At 48.8% G+C, this 22,052-nt stretch overlaps 1 protein-coding gene across 1 annotated transcript in view; it reads left to right on the top strand.

Moving 5' to 3' along the window:
* ZNF618 (zinc finger protein 618) overlaps positions 1-22,052 on the top strand; it is a 174,302-nt gene that overhangs the window by 9,061 nt on the left and 143,189 nt on the right. The window contains exon 2 of the mRNA XM_074161371.1: positions 6,755-7,103. Coding sequence (XP_074017472.1) covers positions 6,755-7,103 — 349 coding nt within the window. The remainder of the gene's footprint in view (positions 1-6,754; positions 7,104-22,052) is intronic.

Here is a 22,052-nt window from a genome sequence, read left to right as displayed (position 1 = left end):
AAGAACTCCCAGGTTTTACTGAGTGCCCTTTGGTGAGGATCCGTGATTTTCTGCCAGTTGCACAACTGGCTTGGGCACAGCCCAGGCCTTCCCCAGGTGGGTCAGCAGCCATGGCAGGATTATAAATGACAATATGTTAACGTCTTGGTCAGGCTCTTTGTCTGGAATAAGCCCGTGGAAGTTTACGGGCTGTGTTCAGAGGTGATGCTGTGGCACAAAGGGTTTTACTGGCGTGTGTCTGGGATGGACGCGTTACTCATGGGTGGCGAAGCTGTGAGGGGGTGGTTTGGAGCACCCCAGATGAGTATTAATAAAATTAATTACACCCGTTCAGTCATATATTTAGTATATTCCATTTGTGACGGTAAAAAATAGTCAGGAAATCTTTCACTTCTTCAACCTCCCATCCCACAGCCCACACGCAATGTGCTAAAGGTGTTATAATGACTTTAAATGACAGCGTGTGGTCATTAGTCAAACTAATGCTTATGGCCCGGCTCTCCCATGTGTCTGGCTGCCTCCCGAGCTGCCCCAAACCCCTGGAGCCCGCTCTCCCTGCAGCCCCGCTCCCGCGGAGCAGCTCACGCCGGCTGCTCTTGGGCTTGTGATCCTGCTGTGGGGGACCACAGGAGCTGGGAGGGGGCAAATCCTTATGGGAAACCGAAGGAAAACTTTGCAAACCAGCCTCGCTTGATAAACTTCCAGTTATGAGGTATCATCTCGTCAGAGACCATTCGTTGTTAAAAAAAAAAAATTCTCCGAGTGAAATTTATATATAAGATTTCAGTGAGTATTAATTACGCAGGAAGGTTGCAGGGTCTGCATTATTCTGTTAATAGGATCTTTGGGAAAAAAAAAGACAGGTCTGACACAATGCATTAGATTTGTTAAAGGACCGATTTTTAATTTGTTTTAACTGATAAGTTAATTAATGAATTTGCAAATACATACCCAGGACATGTATTCGATATTCAAAAAGTAGATGCTGGGATTTTGCAGGGAATGCTCTATAACAAAGAGATTGTGTGCCTGCCTGAAGTGCAAAATTCAACATAGCCATAACTACAGATCCTTAAATAGTGATTTCCATAATTACACAATTAAAGTAGAAAGACTCAATTTAAGGCATGCAAATATTCTTAATTCTGCTCTGCCATGACAGTAAAGAAGAGACAGATGAATCTGATTATGGGCCAGAAAGCTGCAACTCCCCTCTAATACCCGGTGGATGGCTGCGTGTTATGGCAGAGCAGGGTTCGGGTTTCCTCGGTGAACTGCGCGCACTTCTTTTAAGTACAACTTTAACTTTCAATTTCTTCCGTTTATACTACTTAGCATGGGGATAACTGCAAATCACTTTAATCTAATTTACCCCAAAATAGCGATGATCCATCTCTCAGTATAAACTCCTTCTTAACATAACATCTCTCTAGGAATATCAATACCACATACGATTTTCAATTAAAGCAGAAACTCAACCTTTTCTGTCTGAGGAACGGTTTGTTATCTTTTTCTAAGCTTACAGCACCTGATGTGTGGATAAAAAATCCGTCTTCTGGGGATTTTCAGCTAAATCTATTATTTAAATCCCGTTTATTAAGGCTCTTTGCTTCAGTGTCTGAATTTTCTTGGACACCTTTTTCCTGGCAAATGCAATGCTCGGCACAATGCACACCCTGAGCTGTGTCCCAAGCACACAGCCCGTGCAGCTGCTGTGACGTGCCAACCCTGGACATCTCCTGGGGGCTTCATCCACACAACGGGATGTTCTCCTTTGGTCCAGCATGTATTTCCCGGGCCAGGCAGATCTGCTCAAGCTCTGCTCACAGCCCTGGCACCCCAACATCGCCGCTGGTGCAGCCCCTGGGCTCCGAGCATCCTCCTCCCACCAACGTAGGTGGCCAAGCAACTTTCAGCTGCCACCGCATCTGGTGGACCCACAAGTGGGGACCTGCTGCCACTGCACCTCTGGATAAAGGCAGCCGGGTAGATTCCGGGGCTGGGAGGTGGCTGTTGCACTATTTGGCGGAGGCAGAAGGAAGCTCTTTGTTGTAGCAATAAACCTCTCGCCGTCAGCAGAAACGTGTTGTGCAGTCGTTAAAGAGTGGGTAAGAGGTGCCCCACCACTTGGGATTTTATTGCTTTGCAGTTTGCTCTGGAGAGCGTTGTGTTTATACAACCTTAATGCTTTTAAAACCAACGGTTTCTTTTTTTATGTAGGTAAAATACACGCTCACATGCGTATAAATGCTCCCACACCCTTGCATTTGCTCCTGAAATTCAGCCGCATCCCGAGACATGCGCCCTTCACAAACCCACTCGCACCAGGGCGAGTAAAGCACCTTGCACATCCGAAATCACACCACCGGCTCCACAGCCTGAGGCTTTCACTGGGATTTTCCCAGGACAGGGGTTTATTGTCATCACCCCAACAGAGCCCATCCTTAACGACTGGGCTGCTGTGATTTCTGAAGAGGCTTTGATGCAAATGAAGAACTTGTTAATCATCCTGCAGGGAAAAGTATCGGACCTAACTGACCTTGAACTGAAAGAGGGTAGATGAAGAGTAGATATTGGGAAGGAATTTTTCACTCTGAGTGTGGTGAGACCCTGGCCCAGGTTGCCCAGAGAAGCTGTGGCTGCCCCATCCCTGGAGGGTTTCAAGGCCAGGTTGGAGGGGGCTTGGAGCAACCTGGTCTGGTGGGAGGTGTCCCTGCCCCCAGGACAGGGAGTGGAATGAGATGACCTTTAAGGTCCCTTCCAACCCAAACCATTCTGTGATTCTATGATTCTAAACCCATGTGTGTTTGGGGCTCCTGTTCCACCCAGCTGGTTGTTCGGTGCGTTGTTGGGATCAGCCCATGGCAGGGAGCACCAGGCTGTGCTGGATCTAAGATCATCGCAGGCTCTTTTGAGGGACCCACAGGACTGACAGCGAGTGCTCAGAGCACACACAGTCCTGGCAAAGGAGGGGACAAACGGGACCACAGCTAGAAAAGGAGGGAGCAGTTCAGTGCTGACAAGGACAAATACAATCCAACACTTCCTTTTATATAACCGTCGCCAAACATCTCTGATGAGCTTTAATGCCTCAGAGTGAAGCAAATAGATGGTCAGGAAGAGTGAAGTGGGGATTTTTATTATTTTGTTTTTGCTGGTCTCACAAATATCTTTGCAGATAGCGGTGATTATAAATAGTCCTTTTGCCATTTCCTGACTGTGGTTTGCCGACTCTGCCTTATTTATGGCAGCGCACGAGAAGCGTTCAGCGTTTCGCCCCGGCGCGGGGCTCAACTTCAGCAGTTCAGGGTTCAAACTTCAGAGTGGGCACCGGAATAGAGGGATCCCCCACGTCCCATCAAGAAAACCTTTGGGGCAGATGAGCGAGCGCTGCGATGGGATTAATGGGATGCTGAGCTCCACATTTACTTGAGCAGACTGATACCAGTAATTTCCTCCTCCAGACTATTGAGCACGTACCCTGCTGAGAGGCTCCTTGCTGGAAACAGCACAAGTGCCTTATGGAGCATCCTCATCACCTCACTGGGCTTCGCCTCCAGCGTGTCCTAACTTCATCCTCACCTGTGCTTTTGGAGTTAGTTGTGCACGTAACACCCTTCTCAGGGGCTAAGTGGCATCTCCCCTTGCCTCGTCCACCCAACGGCCTTCTCCTCTTACCACATCCTTCACACAACAGCTCGAACAGAAGCCTACGCTACAGCATGTGAACTCCCAGAGCTCTCCATTGCCTGGTGACAGATGCTGTGCGGATGCGACACTCGCACAGAATAGAAACTCCTTACGTTGTTGCCTTAAAAACACGCTGAGATAATTCATGCAAATACAGTACGCCGAAAGGTTATCAAGTTTGCAGAACCAGCCCTCGTACATACGTGTGTTACAACAATCTTTAATGATATTGTCACATTGGCTTATTGCAGCTGGGACCTCACCTCCTCCAGCGCATGGAAACCTACATTCCCAGTCTGCAATGACTATAGATCTTCCCTGGGAACAGGGGAGCACTGCTTGACAGGTAGGAAAGCAGAGAGAAGACATTGAGTTACCCAAGGCAAGGCTAGTGCCTTGTGGACAGCAAGGTCCCAGCCCAGGAGGAATTCAAGGCTTCCAGGCTGGGAATCCTGCGGAGGTGTGAGCACCACTGTGCCCTCAACCTGCAGCCACCGGGAACTGGAATAAGAAAAGAGATTGATCTTTCTTGGAAAGTCAGTTTTGAAATGTGGTGGGGAGGCCTCCCAGCTGGAAGAGGCCCATCAGTAGTTGTCACCCAGTGAAGGTCTGAGGGGACTACAGAAGTAAGGATGTGGGTTTTCAGGCTCTGGTCACTGATCAGGGGGAAGTTTTGAAAGATAAAGCAAAAACTTGGTACCAGGCAGGACAGAAGAGCCCACCGAATGCTCCCAGAGTGGCAGGCTGGCACGGCAAAAACGTCTGGCCCTTATGCGCAGGAGAAAAGGCCACCTCATCACGAGGGACGTCAGCCCGAGTGACACAATGGATATCTCATCCTGCCAGGATTAAAACATCCTTGGAATTCCTTAAACCTAATCAATGGAAATTTCCTAACTCAAAATGTCTCTAGTTGCAGAAATTCAGCATTAGCCCTCACTCCACCGGAGGAGGACGAGTTGTCCTTCAGGCAGAAGGGATCTCCATTTGATGGTATTTGTTACGTGCAAATGGCATGAAATCCACGCTCGGCATATGAAACACATGCTGGTTTTGGAGGGGTGGTTTCACAGAGCCAAGACCAACCAGCAGCCAAATCCCTCAGGAGGAAGGCTTCAGATTCCAAGATCTGACCAAGAATTGGCTACTCTCTCCTGTGGGGTCCCAACCCAACCACCCAGTGCCATGGCCGCTGTAGTTGTACAGCCAAAGCAGACTGCAGCCATTGAGAAAATATATATGAAAAAGAAGACCTGGTTGGTGTCTCTGGCAGTTTCCTGGTTGCTGCTCGATTCCGGCATCTGTTCAGAAGGAAAGGGAGAAGGTTGGGGCTGAGGAAGCTTGGAGAGCTCAAATACCATCCTTTCAGAGGGAATATGGACCCTAAAAGAAGGCAAAGGGATGATTTACATACACGGCTCATGGACATGGGATGGCAGGAGGCTCCAACACGTTACCAAACCACGTACCAAACGGCAGCAAAACAGGGTGAAGCTTGAAGTGAGTCACGGTTGCGTCTCTCAGCAGCGTGGGTGAGGACGGGCTGGCCAAGTCACCATGAATTGTGATGGATTCTCCATAGCTGAAGAGGCTTCAAGGCAGCAGCGACCGCTTGGAACAGGCCCTTGGACGTCAGGGCCTGTTCACAGGGGGGTGAAGGTCTTCTCTCTCCGGGCTTTGACTCCAGGAAGGACGGCAGTGAGCAGGTTTCCCAAAGGCCATTGAGGACATCTCTCATCCTGCAAACTCCACATCAAAACGGAACCTTCCTCAAACTATATTATTTGTTAAACACCCTATTTTGCTTATTTCTGATTCGCGGGGGATGCCTTCTGGCTCCTCTTCATGCCGAGTCGGGGGGAGAAAGAGCCTTACGAGTCATTTTTGCCTCTTGACTTCCCACATCCCTTCTAAGCTCATTCGGAAAACATCTTCCCTTGCCCAACATCTCCACCAATTCCCCTGCCCCTTTGTTTTTATTTAGCTCTGTAATTACATTATCTGACTGTACAGCGTTTTGGAATGAAATCTGCATGAAAGATATTAAGAAAAATAAATTTGTGTTGTTGCAATATCTTTGAAGCTATCTTTAGTCTGGGCAGCAAGAACAAAATCAGCCTTCGAATCTCCACAAATTTCTAGCTTTGTGGAGCTCTTGGGAAAGAGGGTTTCATGGGCCGGGGCAGGGAAATCCATGAGTTCAGGTTATTTTATTAATACTATTAATAACTATTTTTTTGGCAGCGCTTCACAAGGCAGAAAAACACCAGGTATGCAGGAGGTGTAATTATGACTATAGTTAACGCTGTGTGTTTTCCAGGGGAAGAAAAGCAATGGTTTTTTGTTTTTTGGTTTTTTTTTTTTTTTGCTTTTTGGGGGAAAACAGCAAAGTTTGCCGGGGCGGCACCGAGCATCGTGAGCACGTGTGGAGGAAGAGCCGTGTGCGGAGGGAGCTGGTGTGGGGCTGAGTTTCACACGGGGATGGGGAAAGACTTCCCCCCCGGTTTTGCACCATGGTGAAACGGGGGGGGGGGACCCCTGGGAGCTCCGGGATGCTCGGGGGGACGGCCCTGCCGCGGGGCAGCGGGAAGGGAGCGATGCGGGAAGCGGTGATGCTGCCCAGGTCCTTCTGCCTCCCCCGCACCCCCTCGGTCCCCGCTTCTCCCCAGGGCCCTTCGCCATCACCCGAGGGCCCGGGGGAGGCTCGGGGGGACCGTGCCGGTCCCCGGGCTTTCACCCCCAGCCCGGCCCGCGGCCGCCGAGGCTCGGGGGGAAGCCGCTCGGCCCGGGGGCCCGCTCCGCACCCCCCGCCCCGCTCCACGGGGGGCGCCGCGGCGGCCCCACGGCGCGGAGCGGCCCCCGCGCCCGCCGGTGGCGGCGGCGGCGGCCGGGCTGGGGCGGCCGCGGCGGCGGCGGCGGGGCCGGGCCCGGCGCGGGGGCGGAGGGCAGCGGCGGGGCCGGTCCGGCGGGGCGGCGGGGCTGCCGCGCTGGGCCAGACTCAGCCCCTTTCTCCCGCCGCCGCCGCTGGCTGCGAGCGCGCTGCGGCGGCTGGAGCTGCCCCCAGAGCGGCTGGTGATGGCGGCGGCGCGGGCTCGGCAGCGGGAGGCGCCCGCCCAGCCCTGCGCGCCGCGCCGCTAGCGGCAGCGCCCGTGCCCGCGGCGGCCGCCCCGGCCCATGCCCCCGGGGGGAAGGGGGGCTGCAGCAGCCCGGCGAGCCGCCCACCCGCGCAGCGGGGGCATCGCCCCCACTCGCCGCTCCTGGGAGGGCGGAAAGGAGGCAGCGGCGGCGGCGGCGGCGCCGGCATTGTGCGCGGCGGATCGCAGGCCCCGGCGGCGCGGGGCTCGGCTGCCTCCCGCCCCAGCCTCATGAACCAGCCGGACGGCTCCGCTCCGGCGGCGGCGACGGGAGCGCAGGTAGGCGGCGGGCCGGGCGGCGTGTCCCCCGGGGGGAGGCGGAGGGAGCGGGGAGGAAGGGAGGGAGGGCGGCCGCCGCAGCCGCCCCGTCGCGGAGCCCCCGCCGGCGGCGCTTTGGCGCAGTGCGCGGGGGGCGCCGGCGGGACGCGGGTTTTCCCCCCCCCCCCCGGGCCCCTCAGCACCGGACCCCGCACCGGACCCGCCGCCCCCCCCCCCCCTCGCACCGGGGCGGAAAACAAAGCGGCGCCCAGCGGCCATGGCGGCGGGGACCGGCCGCGGCCCGGCCCGGCCCGCACCCCCCGGCCCGGCGCTGCCCCCGGGCCCGCCGCCCGCCCGCTCCCCTCCCCTCCGCGGGGGTTTTTCTTCCCTTTCTAATTTTTTTTTTTTTTTTCCCTTTTTTCTCCTTTTTTTTTCCCCCTTCTCTAATTTTCCTCCCGAACGGTAGTTTTTTTTTTTTTTTTTTTTCCATTAAAACGACGCCACCTAGAGGAGACTATTTCGTAAATAAAAAAAAAAAAAAGAAATTAAAATTGAAAAAAAAAAAAAAAAGAGGAAATATTCAGCTATTTCTTATTTTAGGAGAAAGTCGGGGGCGGCGGAGCGGTGCGGGGCTGGGTGTCCCCCCCGCAGCCCCCGCCTCGCCCCGCACATCCCCGGTTTGTCCCTTCGGAGGCAAAGCCCAGCGAATATGTAAATGAAAATTAAGCTGGAATTTGAATGAATTCAGGTTCCCCCCCCCCCCCCCCCCCCGCTACCCCTTTTCTGGAGGCAAAGGGAGCCGGGGAGCTGCAGGGTTGCCGGGGGGGCGAGATCCCAGTTTGAGGTGGGCACCCCCGGATGGGCTGCGGGAAAATGATGAGTTTGGGAAAAGTGGGAGAATTGCTGTTACAGAGCAATTAGGAATTGTACTTCATTGTAATTTTGAACTTGTGCAGCACGCTGTGCCAAAACTGATTTTCTTTTTTTTTTTTTTCTTTTTTTCTCTTTTTTTTTTTTTTTTTTTTCCTGCAGTGCTTAAAGTTATTTGTTTCAAACGAGGAGTTTTGCAGGAAAATTAGAGCATAGAAAATTTGCTGTGGACACACCCAAATTTTTTTTTTTTTTTTTTTTGGGTGATTTTGGATTTCATGCAAAACTGCTCTTAAACAATGAGGTTCTAAACACAGTCCAGGAAAACACGAGGACAAGCAAAATTAAGAGTCGAATGTCAGTTTTATTTTTGAATTTCTTGGCTTTTCGGATGGTTTCTACTGGCATAATTAAAACATAGTTTCCAGCATTTAATTTCCTACTTCTTTTGTACAGAAAAAAATTTCCATAGTAGGGTTTTTTTTCCTTCTTTTTTTAAACACACACACTGTAACAACTCCAGATACTGTGGATCATATAAATATAGTATTTACACAGGTTTATAATAAAGTCCGCCATGATATTATGAATATGCATAATTAACAATATTGTGAAAAAATAATTGCAGATTTAGTGATTTTGTTTTTTTTTTTTTTAAACACTAAAACTAAAGTGCTGTCAAGGGGCTCAGCCATGATTATTTTTCACAATTTCAAAATCCTTTTTCTCTTGGACTCTTACTGTAAAGCCTTCCTGGAGTTTGAATCGAAAAATCTTTTTTCATAATTTTTTTTTTTTTTTTTTGGTTTTGTTGTTTTTTAAATGCTGTTCTGTGCCTCTTCTTTTGCTGTTACGGGGTGCCTGCGAGTTCTGGACTATGCACACACTGGTTTATTATTGTAGGGTTGCCCTTGAATGCTGGGGTCTTGGTATTGATCTTTTTAAAAATAAATAACAAAAGAGCACTGAAACATGCATTGTTTCAAGAAAAAAGCAATATAGGAGAGATACATGGCCTTTCCACCCAAAAGTGGGGGAGGGAGAGGAAGGGAGAGATTAGGTCAACATTGAGTTTTACCAACCTTGACACAGTCTCCTCTCTAAAATGGGGACAAAATAGCAAGATGGCTGGCTCCACAGCTGCAGCAGTTTTTTTTTTCTTTTTTTTTTTTTTTTTTTTTTTTTGAAAAAGGCATTTTTAAATTTTTAACTCAGAAGTGAGTTTCTGGAGCTGCCGGGCACCTACCCGCAAATGCTAAAATCCAGGTGCTTAAAAAAAATAAAATTTCAATCCAAAATGAATTTTTAAATCTGAATCTCAAACCCCTGAAAAGTTTTTTTTTTTTTCGTTTTTTTTTTTTTTTTTTTTCCGATTTTGATTTTTATTTCACTGTAACTTGGTATTTGCTGGAAATTAGGCAGGAGTGGCTGTTGAATTTAGGGTTTTGGGGCTGTTTTTCACCCTCCTCCCCTTTATTTGTTTCACATTTTGGGTTGCTCAAAGTGGGGGGGCGATGGAAAAAAATTTGCAAAGCAGGATAACTCTTGGGTGGAGGAGAAAATACTCTGAAATGTCAACTTCATATTTTTATTTCTGCATTTATTTCCATATCCCCCCCTCGAACCCCCCCCCAAAAGACCCACCCTCTTCCTGAATCTTTTTTTTTTTAGCAAATAATGAGGCGAGCAGTGTGCAGTGAGAGCGGGGTGGCGCGGATGGGTCAAAATTACACACGATGCTCTAAATTGGATTAAACAATCCTGGAGAATATTTTATTCGTGGTTTCAATCCAGGAAGCTTTAACGTGGTGGCTTTTCCATATTCTTATACTCTAAAAATTCCCTTCCTTGAGCTGCATCCCGTAACTTTCACTTACTCTGTGATTGTACCCAAAAAAACTGTTTAGCTGTAATTTTTTTTTTTATTTTTTTTATTTTTTTTTTTTTTAAGGTTTCATAATTTTTTTTCCAAACGGAGATCTTTTGCTCGTGCTTTTTCTCTGCCCAGCCCCACACCCCGGGATGTGGGGAGCAGCAGCGGGGCCGTGCCGTGGGATGGGGCAGGACACACACACACACACACACACACACACACACATTGATGGGTGCTGCATTTTCATTACAAATAACGAGATACATTCAATTTTGGGTCAGAATGCCCACATTTCGCAGGTTGTATCTTTCAAGTTGATCGTGCTATCCTAAAATAGAGGAATTGAAACTTGAAAGGCCCGAGCTTGTGTCTGGTTTAACCTGTTTTCAGCTGTTGTGGGAATAAGTGAATTTTTTGTGGGTGTTTGCGCGTGTGACATCTCTGCAGAGGTGGGAGCGCGGTGCCGTAGCGTGGGGGGACGCTGCGCGCCCGAGGTGTGCCTACCGCAACCTTTCCAATCTTTAACTCTCTCTATATCAGTTTCTTTTTAAACAACGGCTTCCATTATCCCTTCCGCCGGGGATGAAAAGCTCCTGTTGAGGTTATAATGGGTTTGTGAATCTAACCTTTCTGCCTGCCTGTGTCCTTCCAAGGGGAAACCTCCTCCTGCTTGAAAAATTTTTCATAATTTTTCATCGCAGTCTGCTTTCAGGGGGATTAATTTTCTTTTTTTTTTTTTCTTCTTTTTTTTTTTTTTATTCTTGGAAAGTTGATCAATATTTATCATTTTAAAATTTGCTGTTTGGCTGCCTGGAAGGGGGAGGGGGAGGAAGGGAGCCCGGCAGAGCGATACCAACAGATTTCTTGTGTTATGATTGAAATTAAAATTAAATTTTGGTTTTTTTAAAAAAAAATACAAGTCTCTCGTCCTCAGTGAGGATGAAAATAGACGTATTTTCATTCCTGGATGAAAACAGACGTAATATTATTAAAGTAGTAGATAATATTTACAGAAGTGCCGTATAAAACCTTAGGACGCTGTTCGCATAACTCCAGAATAATTTAAATATATGTCACTGCCGTAACGCAACGCTGTGAATAGTTGGGTTCGTGGGTTCCGTCACGTGGCTCTGGTGATGCACAGTCAAGTTTGCAACGATGCCAGTGCGGTGGTGAAATTAGCGTTTGAAAAGTTAGATTAATTTAAATTTTTAATTTTTTTTTTTTTTTTTTTTTTTTAAATTTCTTTGGGTTGAAACCTGCTGCCAGGTTTCCTGATTTTCCCGGATTCGGGATCCGTGCTCGCTTCTTCGGATGCTGTGCCGCGGAAGGGATTATTTGCGTGGGGATGGTGCTGGGGCAGTGCCGTGGAGGGGGATGGTCCCGCGGTGCTGGGGAGTTTTGTCGGGGGTCCCCGTTGGTCCCCGATGAGCCGAGGGGGGAGACCCGGTGCGGAGGCCGAGGGGACGGGGTGCCGGGGCTGCGAGCGCGGCTGGAGGCTGTGGTTCCTTTTTGGTAAGGGACACGAGTAAATGCCGCCATGAGATACTTATTTCTTGTAATTTCTGGATTTCTGAGTATCTAGCGTGGCGTATATTTAGAATTTCGCATTTACGGATTCAGCTTGGCCACACCGTGCTTTCTGGGGAAGAAGTTTCTAATTTTTAAAGGTCTTTTATGGATTAATTGCTAGTCATCTGCCTCCTTTTTGCTTTTGTTTGGTTCCTTGAATGTCTCTTGATTATTTTGTACTATGTGATGCCAATTTAGTGGTTAACTAGTATGCAAACTACATCTGGACGTGTTGACTTTGCATTAACAATCATTGATTTGTCTGGAGCGAGGGAATAGAAATGAATGATGCTGTTTGCCGTGGATGGTATATGAAAAATAACCGTTTGCCGTGTGTCTTTCATCGGTGGCGCTCGGCTCTGCCTCGGGGGCGGTCGCGTGGGAGCTGGGGTGTAAGCCGTGGCACCGGGGGTGGGAAGGGGGGGCACGGGAAGGCGGTGGCGCGGGATGGAGGGTGGAGGGGTTGACTCCGTGCCCTGCGTGGGACAGGCACGGCACAGGGCTCCTGGTGACCTTGGCTGGCTCTGGTGACAGTGGGAGCGGGGTAAAGTTGTAGCAGGAAGAGAGTGGAAACAAATTATTATGTATATAATACATGTAACATATAGTATATAATACACAACAGAGAGAGCGAGCTTTCTCATGGGCCTGTTGCGATGGGACAAGGGGTAATGGTTTTGAACTAAAAGGAGGGAAGATTTAAACTAGATATAAGGAGGAATTTTTTTACGCTGAGGGTGGTGAGACCCTGGCCCTGGTTGCCCAGAGGGGTGGTGGATGCCCCATCCCTGGAAACATTCAAACTCAGGTTGGGCAGGGCTTTGAGCAACCTGGTCTAGGTGAAGATGTCCCCGGGGGGTTGGACTAGATGGTCTTCAAAGATCCCTTCCAACTCAAACTATTCTGTGGTTCCGTGATAATCAAGAGGATGCAAAATTTAATACTTCTAACGAATAAGCAGCGGATTGAGTTGATGGGTGGCTTCAGCAACAGTTGGTTTTCTGCAGAGCCTGTGGCTACAGCGGGCACAGTTGGCTCTGGCTGGAGCAGAGTTTGTTGCTTCCCATTGCTTCCTGGTCATGGGGAAGCTGAGATGGACCTGTGGGTGCTGCACGTTCAGGTGAGTTGTGGGACATAGGAGGCATTGCTACAGGCTTGTGTCTTCTTCAGAAGGGAAGGGGTGGAGGACATGCCCTTTCTGTGGAGCAGGTCCCTTCCCAAGACACATGTGTGCTGAAGATACCAAAGCTGCTTTGCCCCGCTCCTTGGACAGTGTTCATAAAGGCCGGATTGCTTTCCCTGGGTTGATGTGGGATATTTAGACCTTGCATCTGTCCTCCCACAGTCCTGGGCCTTGTTTGCTGTCTCCCATTGAGTGCTTTTGTTGCTGTTGGTGGGACTGAGGTGGTGGGTGAAGTTGAGTGTGAGCGTTGGTCTTTCTTTCGGGCTGGGGTCAGCAATCTGTGCTCTTCCCATGCAGGTTTGCTAGCCTATGAAATGTGCTTGTGCTGGTTGGGTACCAAAATAAGAGATACAGGGGATTTCCTGTAATGTGGGTTTTGCACACCGACGCTATTGAGTGTGTAAATGCACGTGGAGGTGCTGGGCAAGCTGCATGATGGCTCTTCTGAGGTACTAAGGTTTTACTTGTTTGAATCTTTCTTTCTTGCTCCCAAAGTGGGCAGTGTAAGACGTGGCAGAAAAAGGAGGTTAAGTAGAGAAAATCCTCCTCCGTACTCTTTGAAAGCACAACCGCAAAGAAGTTTCTTATTGTATTTGGGGGAAGGAGGTCACATCAAGGGTATGAGCTGTGAGAAGTGGTATTACCAGAGTAGACTTTGGACCCCTACTCGGACTACCTCTGGACCCATAGAGAAGAGCTTTTGTGGTCTACACAAAACTCTTGGATGAGGTCAGGGCAGAGTTTCAGGCTCCTACAGGGTGGTGAGACTTGTGGTTGATGGAGTTACGCCGCCCCCAGAGAAGCTGGAGGTCACGCGGCCTGTTTTGGGGTGAAATTGCAGAACTCTGGGTCACCCCAGCATGCGTGATGCTTTTCAATGGTGGGACCAGTGTCACGGTACCAGTTTCTCTGCTGGGGTAGCTCTTCTGGGGAGTCTCTCCTTTGCCTTTATTCTTCTCCCCTGTGTTGCCCAGACCTTAGAAAGGCTGAACTGCTGTGCTCTACCTGCAAAGATTAATTATATAGGCAAGGCCTTCCTTGCTTGTAATTTACAGTCCTCCTGTTTCTTTTGCATCTATATTTGGCTGGTGTAATGTGAAAAATAAGGCTGGAAGTGGAAAAGCGGCGACTGTAGATTTTCCCTGCGCTGGTAACGAGCTCACCCAGGGGAACGGGAACGTCGGCTGGGGGCTGCCGGAGCTGCCGTGGGGTCAGTACGTGTGTGTACGTGTTGGTTGGTGCATATGGACGTCTCTGAGGGACTTGAGTTGGCGATGGAGAGAGCAGCTCTCCCGTGAGTCTGGGATGCTGCGGGGACTGTCGGGTTGGTGCTGGCAAGTGGCTCGGCAGCGCTGGGGTCAGACCCTCAGAGCCATCAGTGTCCTCCGTTCTAGAAATTCGGGGTGTTACCATGTGAGGTTCAGCATCTCAGCACCCGGTAGGAGTGAGACCAGGCATGTTTGTCAGACCTTTCCACCGGGGGCGAGCTGAGCAGAGCTCTCCTCAATGGCCACGACGGGCCAGACGTGGTCACGACCTGGTGTCCTGATGGCACCACCGTGTTACCAGGGTTTTCAGGTTTTAACACTTGTTGTGATTTCATTTTACTAGATACTTGGGCAGCAAGTCATTTTTTGCAAGTTGATTTTTTACGCTGTGTGGGTGTAGGTATCCTCTCCTGCCCGAAAATAGCAACAGAAGTGAGTTTTCAGAAGAAGTTGGGTGTGCTTGTGTTGAAGGCTCATCATTTAGGTTCTGTTTCCAGTACGTTGAGAACAATTTTAGTACAAGTATTTAATTGCTTCAGACCTATTTTTAGAAGTATTAAACCTCAGTTTTCAAAACTCTGCAACCAAAGCCAACGGCTCTGCCGGGGCGGGAGAGCTGGGAGGGGAACCTGGAGGAAAACCCGCGGCGAGGTGGGTTGACCCTGTTGGGAGCGGAGCCTGGTCGTGGTCCTTGGGGCACCGCCGAGCCTTTGGGGGGCACGCTTGGAATCGAGTTGTCCCTATTTTGGTGAGGGTTTTTTTAGTAGGATTTTAATTACGTGGCTACACAAGGGGAGAATGAATGAAACCCTATTCCAGCAGATTTGTATGATTTTTTTAGATGAAGTCCGTGGACTGTTGGGTGTAGTTTGGAAGCTGAACGGAGAGCACCCCAGTGAGCAGCGTGCAGGCGGCCTCGGGAGGTTCGGAGCATGAAACCCAAGAAGAGCTACTGCTTCCTGGGTGTAAATCCGTCACTCGAGGTCTGAGGCGCTTTAGCCTCTGGGCTGCAAATCCTGAGCTTTTACTGGCATTTGTGATATTTGTAATTTTGAGAGTGGGAAAGGACACAGGATAATTATTTGCTGGAAACAAAATACCTTTTTGAATTTCTGTATGCATTTTTGAAACCGTGTGGGGAGGCACAGCTGGATTTAGATTGGGCTGGTACTGGAGGGGATTTGAAAATCCCCTTGGGAATCAGCAGGATTTCTCTTTGCAATCAGATGATGCCGTCGACAGGAGCCCATGTCGGGCGCTCGAGATGCTCAAGTGCATCCTTGGGATGACGACAGTGGTGGCAGCAACACTGGGGATGCATCGGTGGCCTTGGGGTTGCCGGGTGGGTGCTTGGCAGTGGGCGCCAGCTGGTGGGACTGGTGTGGGCTGGGGATGAACTTTGTCGGTGAAGGAATTAATGATTGAACACTGGGAAGACCATCCCTGGTTGTATTTTGACTGCTTGGGGACATGTGGCTTTGGCTCTCTAGTTATGGTTAATACCACCGAGGCACACTACATATTAACTCTGAGGGAGGGATATTTTTACCTTCTTATCTGTCTTTATTTCAGAGGCCTATAAATTTGGCTGGTTGGTGATAACAGCAGTTAGAATTAGTGTTTCTCCTTAATGGGGTTTGTTAGGACACTGCCAGGGAGACAGCCTCGGAGGGACCCGCTCTGCCACAAGCCCGGGAAGACGCTGGGTGAGAAATAAAAAAATGCAAATATATCTAAATAAATTGCATTAGGTGGTGGCAAAATACAGCTGGAGCGAGTTTGCAAGGTCCAAGTTGGGTCACGCGTGGTCTGAGAGCAGGGATGCAGTTCCTGCTCCCGGAGGCAGCTCGTGGACGTTGGAGGGATGTAGGCATGAGTCCATGGGAGCATCCTCTGTGGAAACAGTGGTGCCATTCGTAAATGGGGAAAAAACACCCCAAAACGGAGAAAAATTAGAGACCCTTTTCCAGAAACCTTGCATGTATTTGTTTTTTTTATTTTTTTTTGTTTTTATACCGTAGTCTTAATTGGTTTGGTTGGTAAGAAGTAGATTTGCTGGGAATGCTCCAGTTGCGTTGGTTTCTGATAGCGTGGGGAGATGGCATCACACCTTGTGGGTGGGTATTTGGATGACTCCTAAATGTTTCTGCTTTCCTCCTTCTACAGAGAGCTCTTTGGCCTTCCTGCTCCAGCATCAACAGTGTTTGTGGTTGTAGTTCATTATGTGATATTTAAAATGTAAAAAATGAAATGTTCCTGTCTACTTTAAGCAGACATATGTCTACGTTTTACAAATTAACCTAATTAAATATATATGCAGAAATTTATGATACTCAGCTCCTAGCATAAGGTACGCAATTAGCATCCATGGAGCCAGGGAGGAATTTTCCATTTGTATCTTGACTTTTCCTCATAGGATGTGTTGTTTGCTTGGGTTTTTTTTTTTTAAATCTTCAATGCTTTAATTTTTATTCTGCTTAGGAATTCACTTAGGGGCCAGTCCTGCAGGGATCTAGGCTTGTGGTTAAATTTTCCCGCAAGGAGCTTTCACTGAAGTCAGTAAAATGGTACCTAATTCCTGTGCTTCAGCCTCACCCCTTGGACTCTGCAGGACAGAAGGATTTTGTTCTGTTAAGAGACTATTATCATGAGCAAAATAGCATTCTGGAGGAAAAATGGCATTAGAATATTTACATTTTTCAAGCCTCTTCCTTCCTCCCACCCAAAAATAGCAAAAAAAAAAAATTATCTGTCTCCTCTGGATTTGTGTAATTTTCAAGTGCTCGGCCAACGTTGTTTCCAAAACATGCGATCCCTCTACCTTAACTCTCTCCATGGCAAGAGAGCCCTTACGCAGTAAATACAAGGAATATATATTCCATTAATACATGCTTTCATTTAGAAATATTCCGGCACTGGGAATAATACATTTTAGTTTCTTTTCTGCCAACGTGTTGAGATATATTTTTTTTTTAAATATTTAAAGTTTAATCACATTATAGTAGTTTGTTATATAAAGAATCATTTGGTCTATTTTGCATATGAATAGTTGAATCCGTTTTATTCGCCTTTTTTCCCCCACAATCATCCCCACTGTTCCATCCCAGAAGGTACTCTTTCTTCGCAAAGCCAACGAAGTAAATGACGTTCCCAGCTCAGCTATTTTAATGATCCCACAAACCCAAAAAAGCAGGAGGAAATTTTTCAAAAGCAAACTGCAGAAACTTTTTTTTTTTTTTTGGTGGGGGGGACATCATAACTTTTAAACTTTTTCCCCAGTTATTTTTCTTAGATTTTTCCGAGTAGACGTCGCAGCGAGCTGTAAACTCAAAGAATTTGGGGCTGTTCTCTCTTTCTGGAAATAGTTTAGGGGTTTCAGATGTGACCTGAAGCTGACTCGAAGAGCATCCCCCAGCGAAGCCGAGGACCCAGCAAATTCGCTGGGTCCGTTACTCATTTCTGTGCGGGAACTATTTAATAGTTCTGCGTGAGGAAGGTGAGATGTTGGATCAGAAACGTTTTTCTCCTCTTGGACACCTCTATGAGTCCATACTCCAGTATTTTCCCTCGACTTTCCGCACTGCTGCGTTTCCCCATCTCTCTGTTTGAAGGCAGAGGATGTTTTGCTCTAAGCCCCGGCTCCGGATCTGTCCCTTTGCAGGAGCTCTCTCCTGGCTCTGGTTGAGCTTGTGGGTTTCTCCCACCCTCCCGAGATGTTTTTGTGCCCTCTCCCGGGCATGGGGGATGCCTTTTTATATGAGGTGCTGAAGCCATCAGCAGCTTTGGTTCCCGTTTCTCCATCACCAGATGTTGAGTGGCGACAGACTTAATAAATTAGGAGAAGAAAACGGTACTGCAAACTCTTTTCTGGGTTTTCTTGTGAGGCTGCAGCCTTGCCAGCAAGCTCTGCAGGGCAGGAACTATCTTACACCCGTGTCCTGTGTAACTCCAGGTACGGGACAGATGATTTACTAATAATAGCTTTATTTTCCACTCCGGCAGGGGTGGCATCCAGCTGTTTCTTTCTCACCTCTGCTTCACAGAGCTGTGCCCACCTTTTGGAGGCTCCTTGTATCTTGTCCCCAGGATGTGCTGCAGCCCCTCGTTATGTGGATTTTCAGTAGCCTGGTGTTACTGACCGCCGAGGCAACGATTTGGATAATTGCAGCGTCTGCAATTTATTTAGGCAAATAGGAGCGTGAAAAAATATTTGCTTTCCTTTGCTTGTAGGGTTTATTTTTGGGGTTTAGCTTTGTGCTTTGGGAAGCAGCAACCTTGCCGGTAACTTGGTGGTGCTAGGTTAATGGCTGGACTTGACGATATGGAGCGCCCAACATCAGAAGGACATGGACCTCTTGGAGTGGGTCCAGAGGAGGCCATGGAGATGCTGGTAGGGCTGGAGCCCCTTTGCTGTGGGGACAGGCTGAGAGAATTGGGGGGGTTCAGCCTGGAGAAGAGAAGGCTCCGGGGAGCCCTTAGAGCCCCTTCCAGTCCCTCAAGAGGCTCCAGGAAAGCTGGGGAGGGACTTTTTACAAGGGCACAGTGATAGGACAAAGGGTAATGGCTTCAAACTGGAAGAGGGTAGATTGAGATGAGATCTGGGGAAGAAATTCTTTGCTGTGAGGGTGGTGAGAGCCTGGCCCAGGTTGCCCAGAGAAGCTGTGGCTGCCCCATCCCTGGAGGGGTCCAAGGCCAGGTTGGATGGGGCTTTGATCAACCTGGTCTGGTGGGAGGTGTCCCTGCCCGGGGCAGGGGCTGGGACTGGATGGTCTTTAAGCTCCCTTCCAACCCAAATAATTTTGTGATTCTATGATCTTAGAGGCCTCTTCCAACCATAACAATTCTATGACTCTATGACCAGCTGTCCTGCATGCCCGTCCTTGGGATGCTGCTCCTCGGGGCAGTCTGTGGACCCCGCGGGAGTGTCCCTGGATCACCCTTGTTGCCCTCCTTTGCTTCCTTTCTTCCCATTTTATTTCTGCAATTGCTTTCGAGATGGGCACACTGGAACGATGCGCAGTGCTATGGACACAGCTTTATGCACCGGCACATTTTCTATTTCTTTACTCACAATTCGTTGTTCCTCGCTGGCTGCTGTGGAACGCCGCGCTCGCGCCGCTGAAGTGCCCTCAGTGCCTCCTCCATTGCTTTTTGAATGCTAATGTCTAATTTAGATACCTTGATTTTGTGTATGTCGTTGTTTTCCCCCCTGGTGTATTCCTTTCTCCAAATCTTATTTGGTGCACGGAGCAGATGTCTGCGGGACCCCACTGTGATAACGAACTATTTCTGCCCTTTATTTTCCATCTTTTAATCAGTTGTTAATCAATGAGATGACTTCTTACTTTATCCTGTGCATATGAAAGCATTGTGAGTGTACTTGCTGTAAGAGCCTTCATAGAGGAGACTTGTGTAAGGCTTTTTGGAAATCCGGGTACCCTTGGAAAAGGGCACCGCTCACTTGCCCTTTTCTGCTTGCACGTTGACCCTTGCCAGGGTCCTCAGCCCTCAGGGAGCTGTGACCCTCTACAGAAGCCATAGCGATTCCTGGTGGGTTTTTGGTTGGTTGTTTCTGTTTTTTTTTTTTTTTAATCTCTGTGAACACTAATTTTTAGTTTTTTCATTTTTTAATTGCTGCTTATATGATTTTTTCTACTACAGAAATTAAGTTCTGCAGTTCCTAGTTCCTTGGATCTCTTCTAAAACGGTGGAATCTCATGCATTCTGATTCTTAGGTCCTGACATTGATACCAGTGATTTTGTAGTAGCTAGGTAATTTTAATAGCTCAATGCCTTTCAGACTTTTGGATGGATACTGTCTGGCCCTGTAGATTATTTTTTTTTTTTTTCCCTGTTAATTTTGCTAGGCGGGTCTGCATCTTACTCTGGTGACCCTGCAGTTTGAGGCAGATGCTCAGCTCATTCCTGATGAAGGAAGAGTCCAGGAGGGGAATTGCTGAGCCCTGTCACAAGTGAGCACTGGTGCAAAGAAGTTGAATTTTTATCCCGTGGTTTTAGCTTTCTTCAGTGCTTGATTTATACCAGAACCTGGCAGACTTCTGGTGCTTGTGTGTTTGATTTTTTTTTTTTAATTAGGTTTTATTCCTTCAGTGACCTGTTTCTCAAAATCTTTTTCTAGATTGGCTTTTTATGGCTTCAGGTGAAACTTCCTTGAGTTTACATTCTCCTAATTTTGATTTCTTTCTGAGGGTGTCTTTTGTTTCTAATGGCCTTTTTCACTCTGTTGTTAAGCTATGCTTATTTGTTTAACAAGCGCCCTTTGGTAGGTGATAACCGTCCTCCCCAAGTTCTCCACTTCATGTGCAAGCCCTTTTAGCTGCTCATTAACACTCTTTTAAAACATTTTCCTATTTAAATATCCTTTTTCTTACTTAAGTGTTAGCGTAATGGACTTTTTTTGTGTGGCTTTTGTGTTCTGAAGACTTTTGGGGTTGGCTGCATGGTGGGCTCTACAGCAGGGCTGAGTTTTGGTGGTTATCTGCTGAGTCACATCTATAGGACCAGCAGGGCTGAGCTGGGGTTGAGGGGCTCCACAGAGCCTTTATCTCCATCCCTGGAGACGCCTGGATTCCTCCTGCTTGCGCTAAGGCTGATGGTCCACGAACAGTAGAGCAGGACTCACAGACAGCCGCATTTCCCAACATGTGGAGGGAGGCCCTGTGTGGGCCCCGGAGCATCATTTCTGCATCATTTCTGCTCGCACAGGTTTCACAGAGGGACCTGCGAGTCTTGTTGGACGGCAAGTTGCCCATGAGCCAGCAATGTGCCTGTGTGGCCAAGAAGGTCTCCTGGGGTGCATTAAAAAGAGCATGGCTGCAGGGCAAGGGAGGCCATCCTTCTCCTCTGCTCTGCCCTGCTGGGGCCACATCTGGAGCACTGGGTCCAGTTCTCTGTTCAAGAAGGACAGGGAACTACTGGAGAGAGTCCAGCAGAAGCTATAAGGATGGTCAGGGGCTGGAGCATCTCTGTGCTGAGGAAAGGCTGAGCGCCCTGGGGCTGTTCAGCTGGAGAAGAGCAGACTGAGAGGGGACCTCATCGATGCTGAGCAATAGCTAAAGGGTGGGGGGCAAGAGGATGGGGCCAGACTCTTCTCAGTGGTGCCCGATGACAGGACAAGGGGCAACGGGCACAAAGTGGGACATGGGAACTTCCATCTCAACATGAGGAAAAACTTCTTTGCTGTGAGGGTGGCAGAGCCAGGGAAGAGGCTGCCCAGAGAGGTGGGGGGGGTCTCCTTCTCTGGAGACGTTCAAACCCCTCCAGGACACGTTCCTCTGCGACCTGCTCTGGGTCTCCCTGCTCTGGCAGGGGGTTGGACTGGATGATCTCCAGAGGTCCCTGCCAACCCCCACCAGCCTGTGATTCTGTGTGATTCTGTGATTCACATTTACATGTCTCTGTGGGATTAACTGAATTCTCCTGTTATTGAAATTGTGTTTTCTGCCTTGGCAGAGATCCGCAGCCTCTCTGGTGTTCTTTGACATTTTGATCATCTCTCCCTGCTCACCGGTGCTGGAGCTGTACTCTGATTTCTTGGATGGGCTTCCAGTCCGTAAACGTTCTGTGCTGCCTACTGGCCTAATAATCACATTTAATTAGTTGGGCTGCACTTTGGTTCTTTGTCAATGCAGCTCCATCGTTCCTACGCAGTTTGGATATGGACTGTAATGCCTTGAGTCTTCTGTTTCCTACCTGAATTTTTATAAAGTTTTTCAGGGATACAGTACATTTATGACCTCATCAATAGAAAATGCTTCACATAAACTGGATGTTCTCCTTCCTTAGTTTGATTTTCTCAGGATTTAGTTTAAATAGGCCTTTATATGCCGGCATCTGTTTTCATTTTGGTTTTGATGGCATCTGGCTTTCTCGTAGGGGCTCCATTGCCTTCGGTATAACCCCTCCTTCAGATCACGCCTTGCAGCCCCTTTAACCTCCCTGCCCGCACTGGTGGGTCCTCACGGGAGTTCAGACAGCCACCTTCTGGGTCCTGGGTTTTACTTCTTCAGGATCTGTTGTCCTCCGTGTCATTCACGGGTGCTTTTTAGCCAAGGGTGGTGGCTGCCATGGAATGAGAACCTTGGTCTGGGTTTAAAATTGCTCTGGGACGGTTGTGCAGGACCCTGCGCTCCCCTCTCCTGCCTCCTGTCCCCCTGGGCCACCCTCCCGCACGAGCAGGCTCA

The sequence above is a fragment of the Numenius arquata genome, chromosome 19 (assembly GCF_964106895.1).
Source record: "Numenius arquata chromosome 19, bNumArq3.hap1.1, whole genome shotgun sequence".
Taxonomy (NCBI): Eukaryota; Metazoa; Chordata; class Aves; order Charadriiformes; family Scolopacidae; genus Numenius; species Numenius arquata.
Note: the sequence above shows the minus strand (reverse complement) of the source record. Positions and strands in the feature narration are given on the sequence as shown.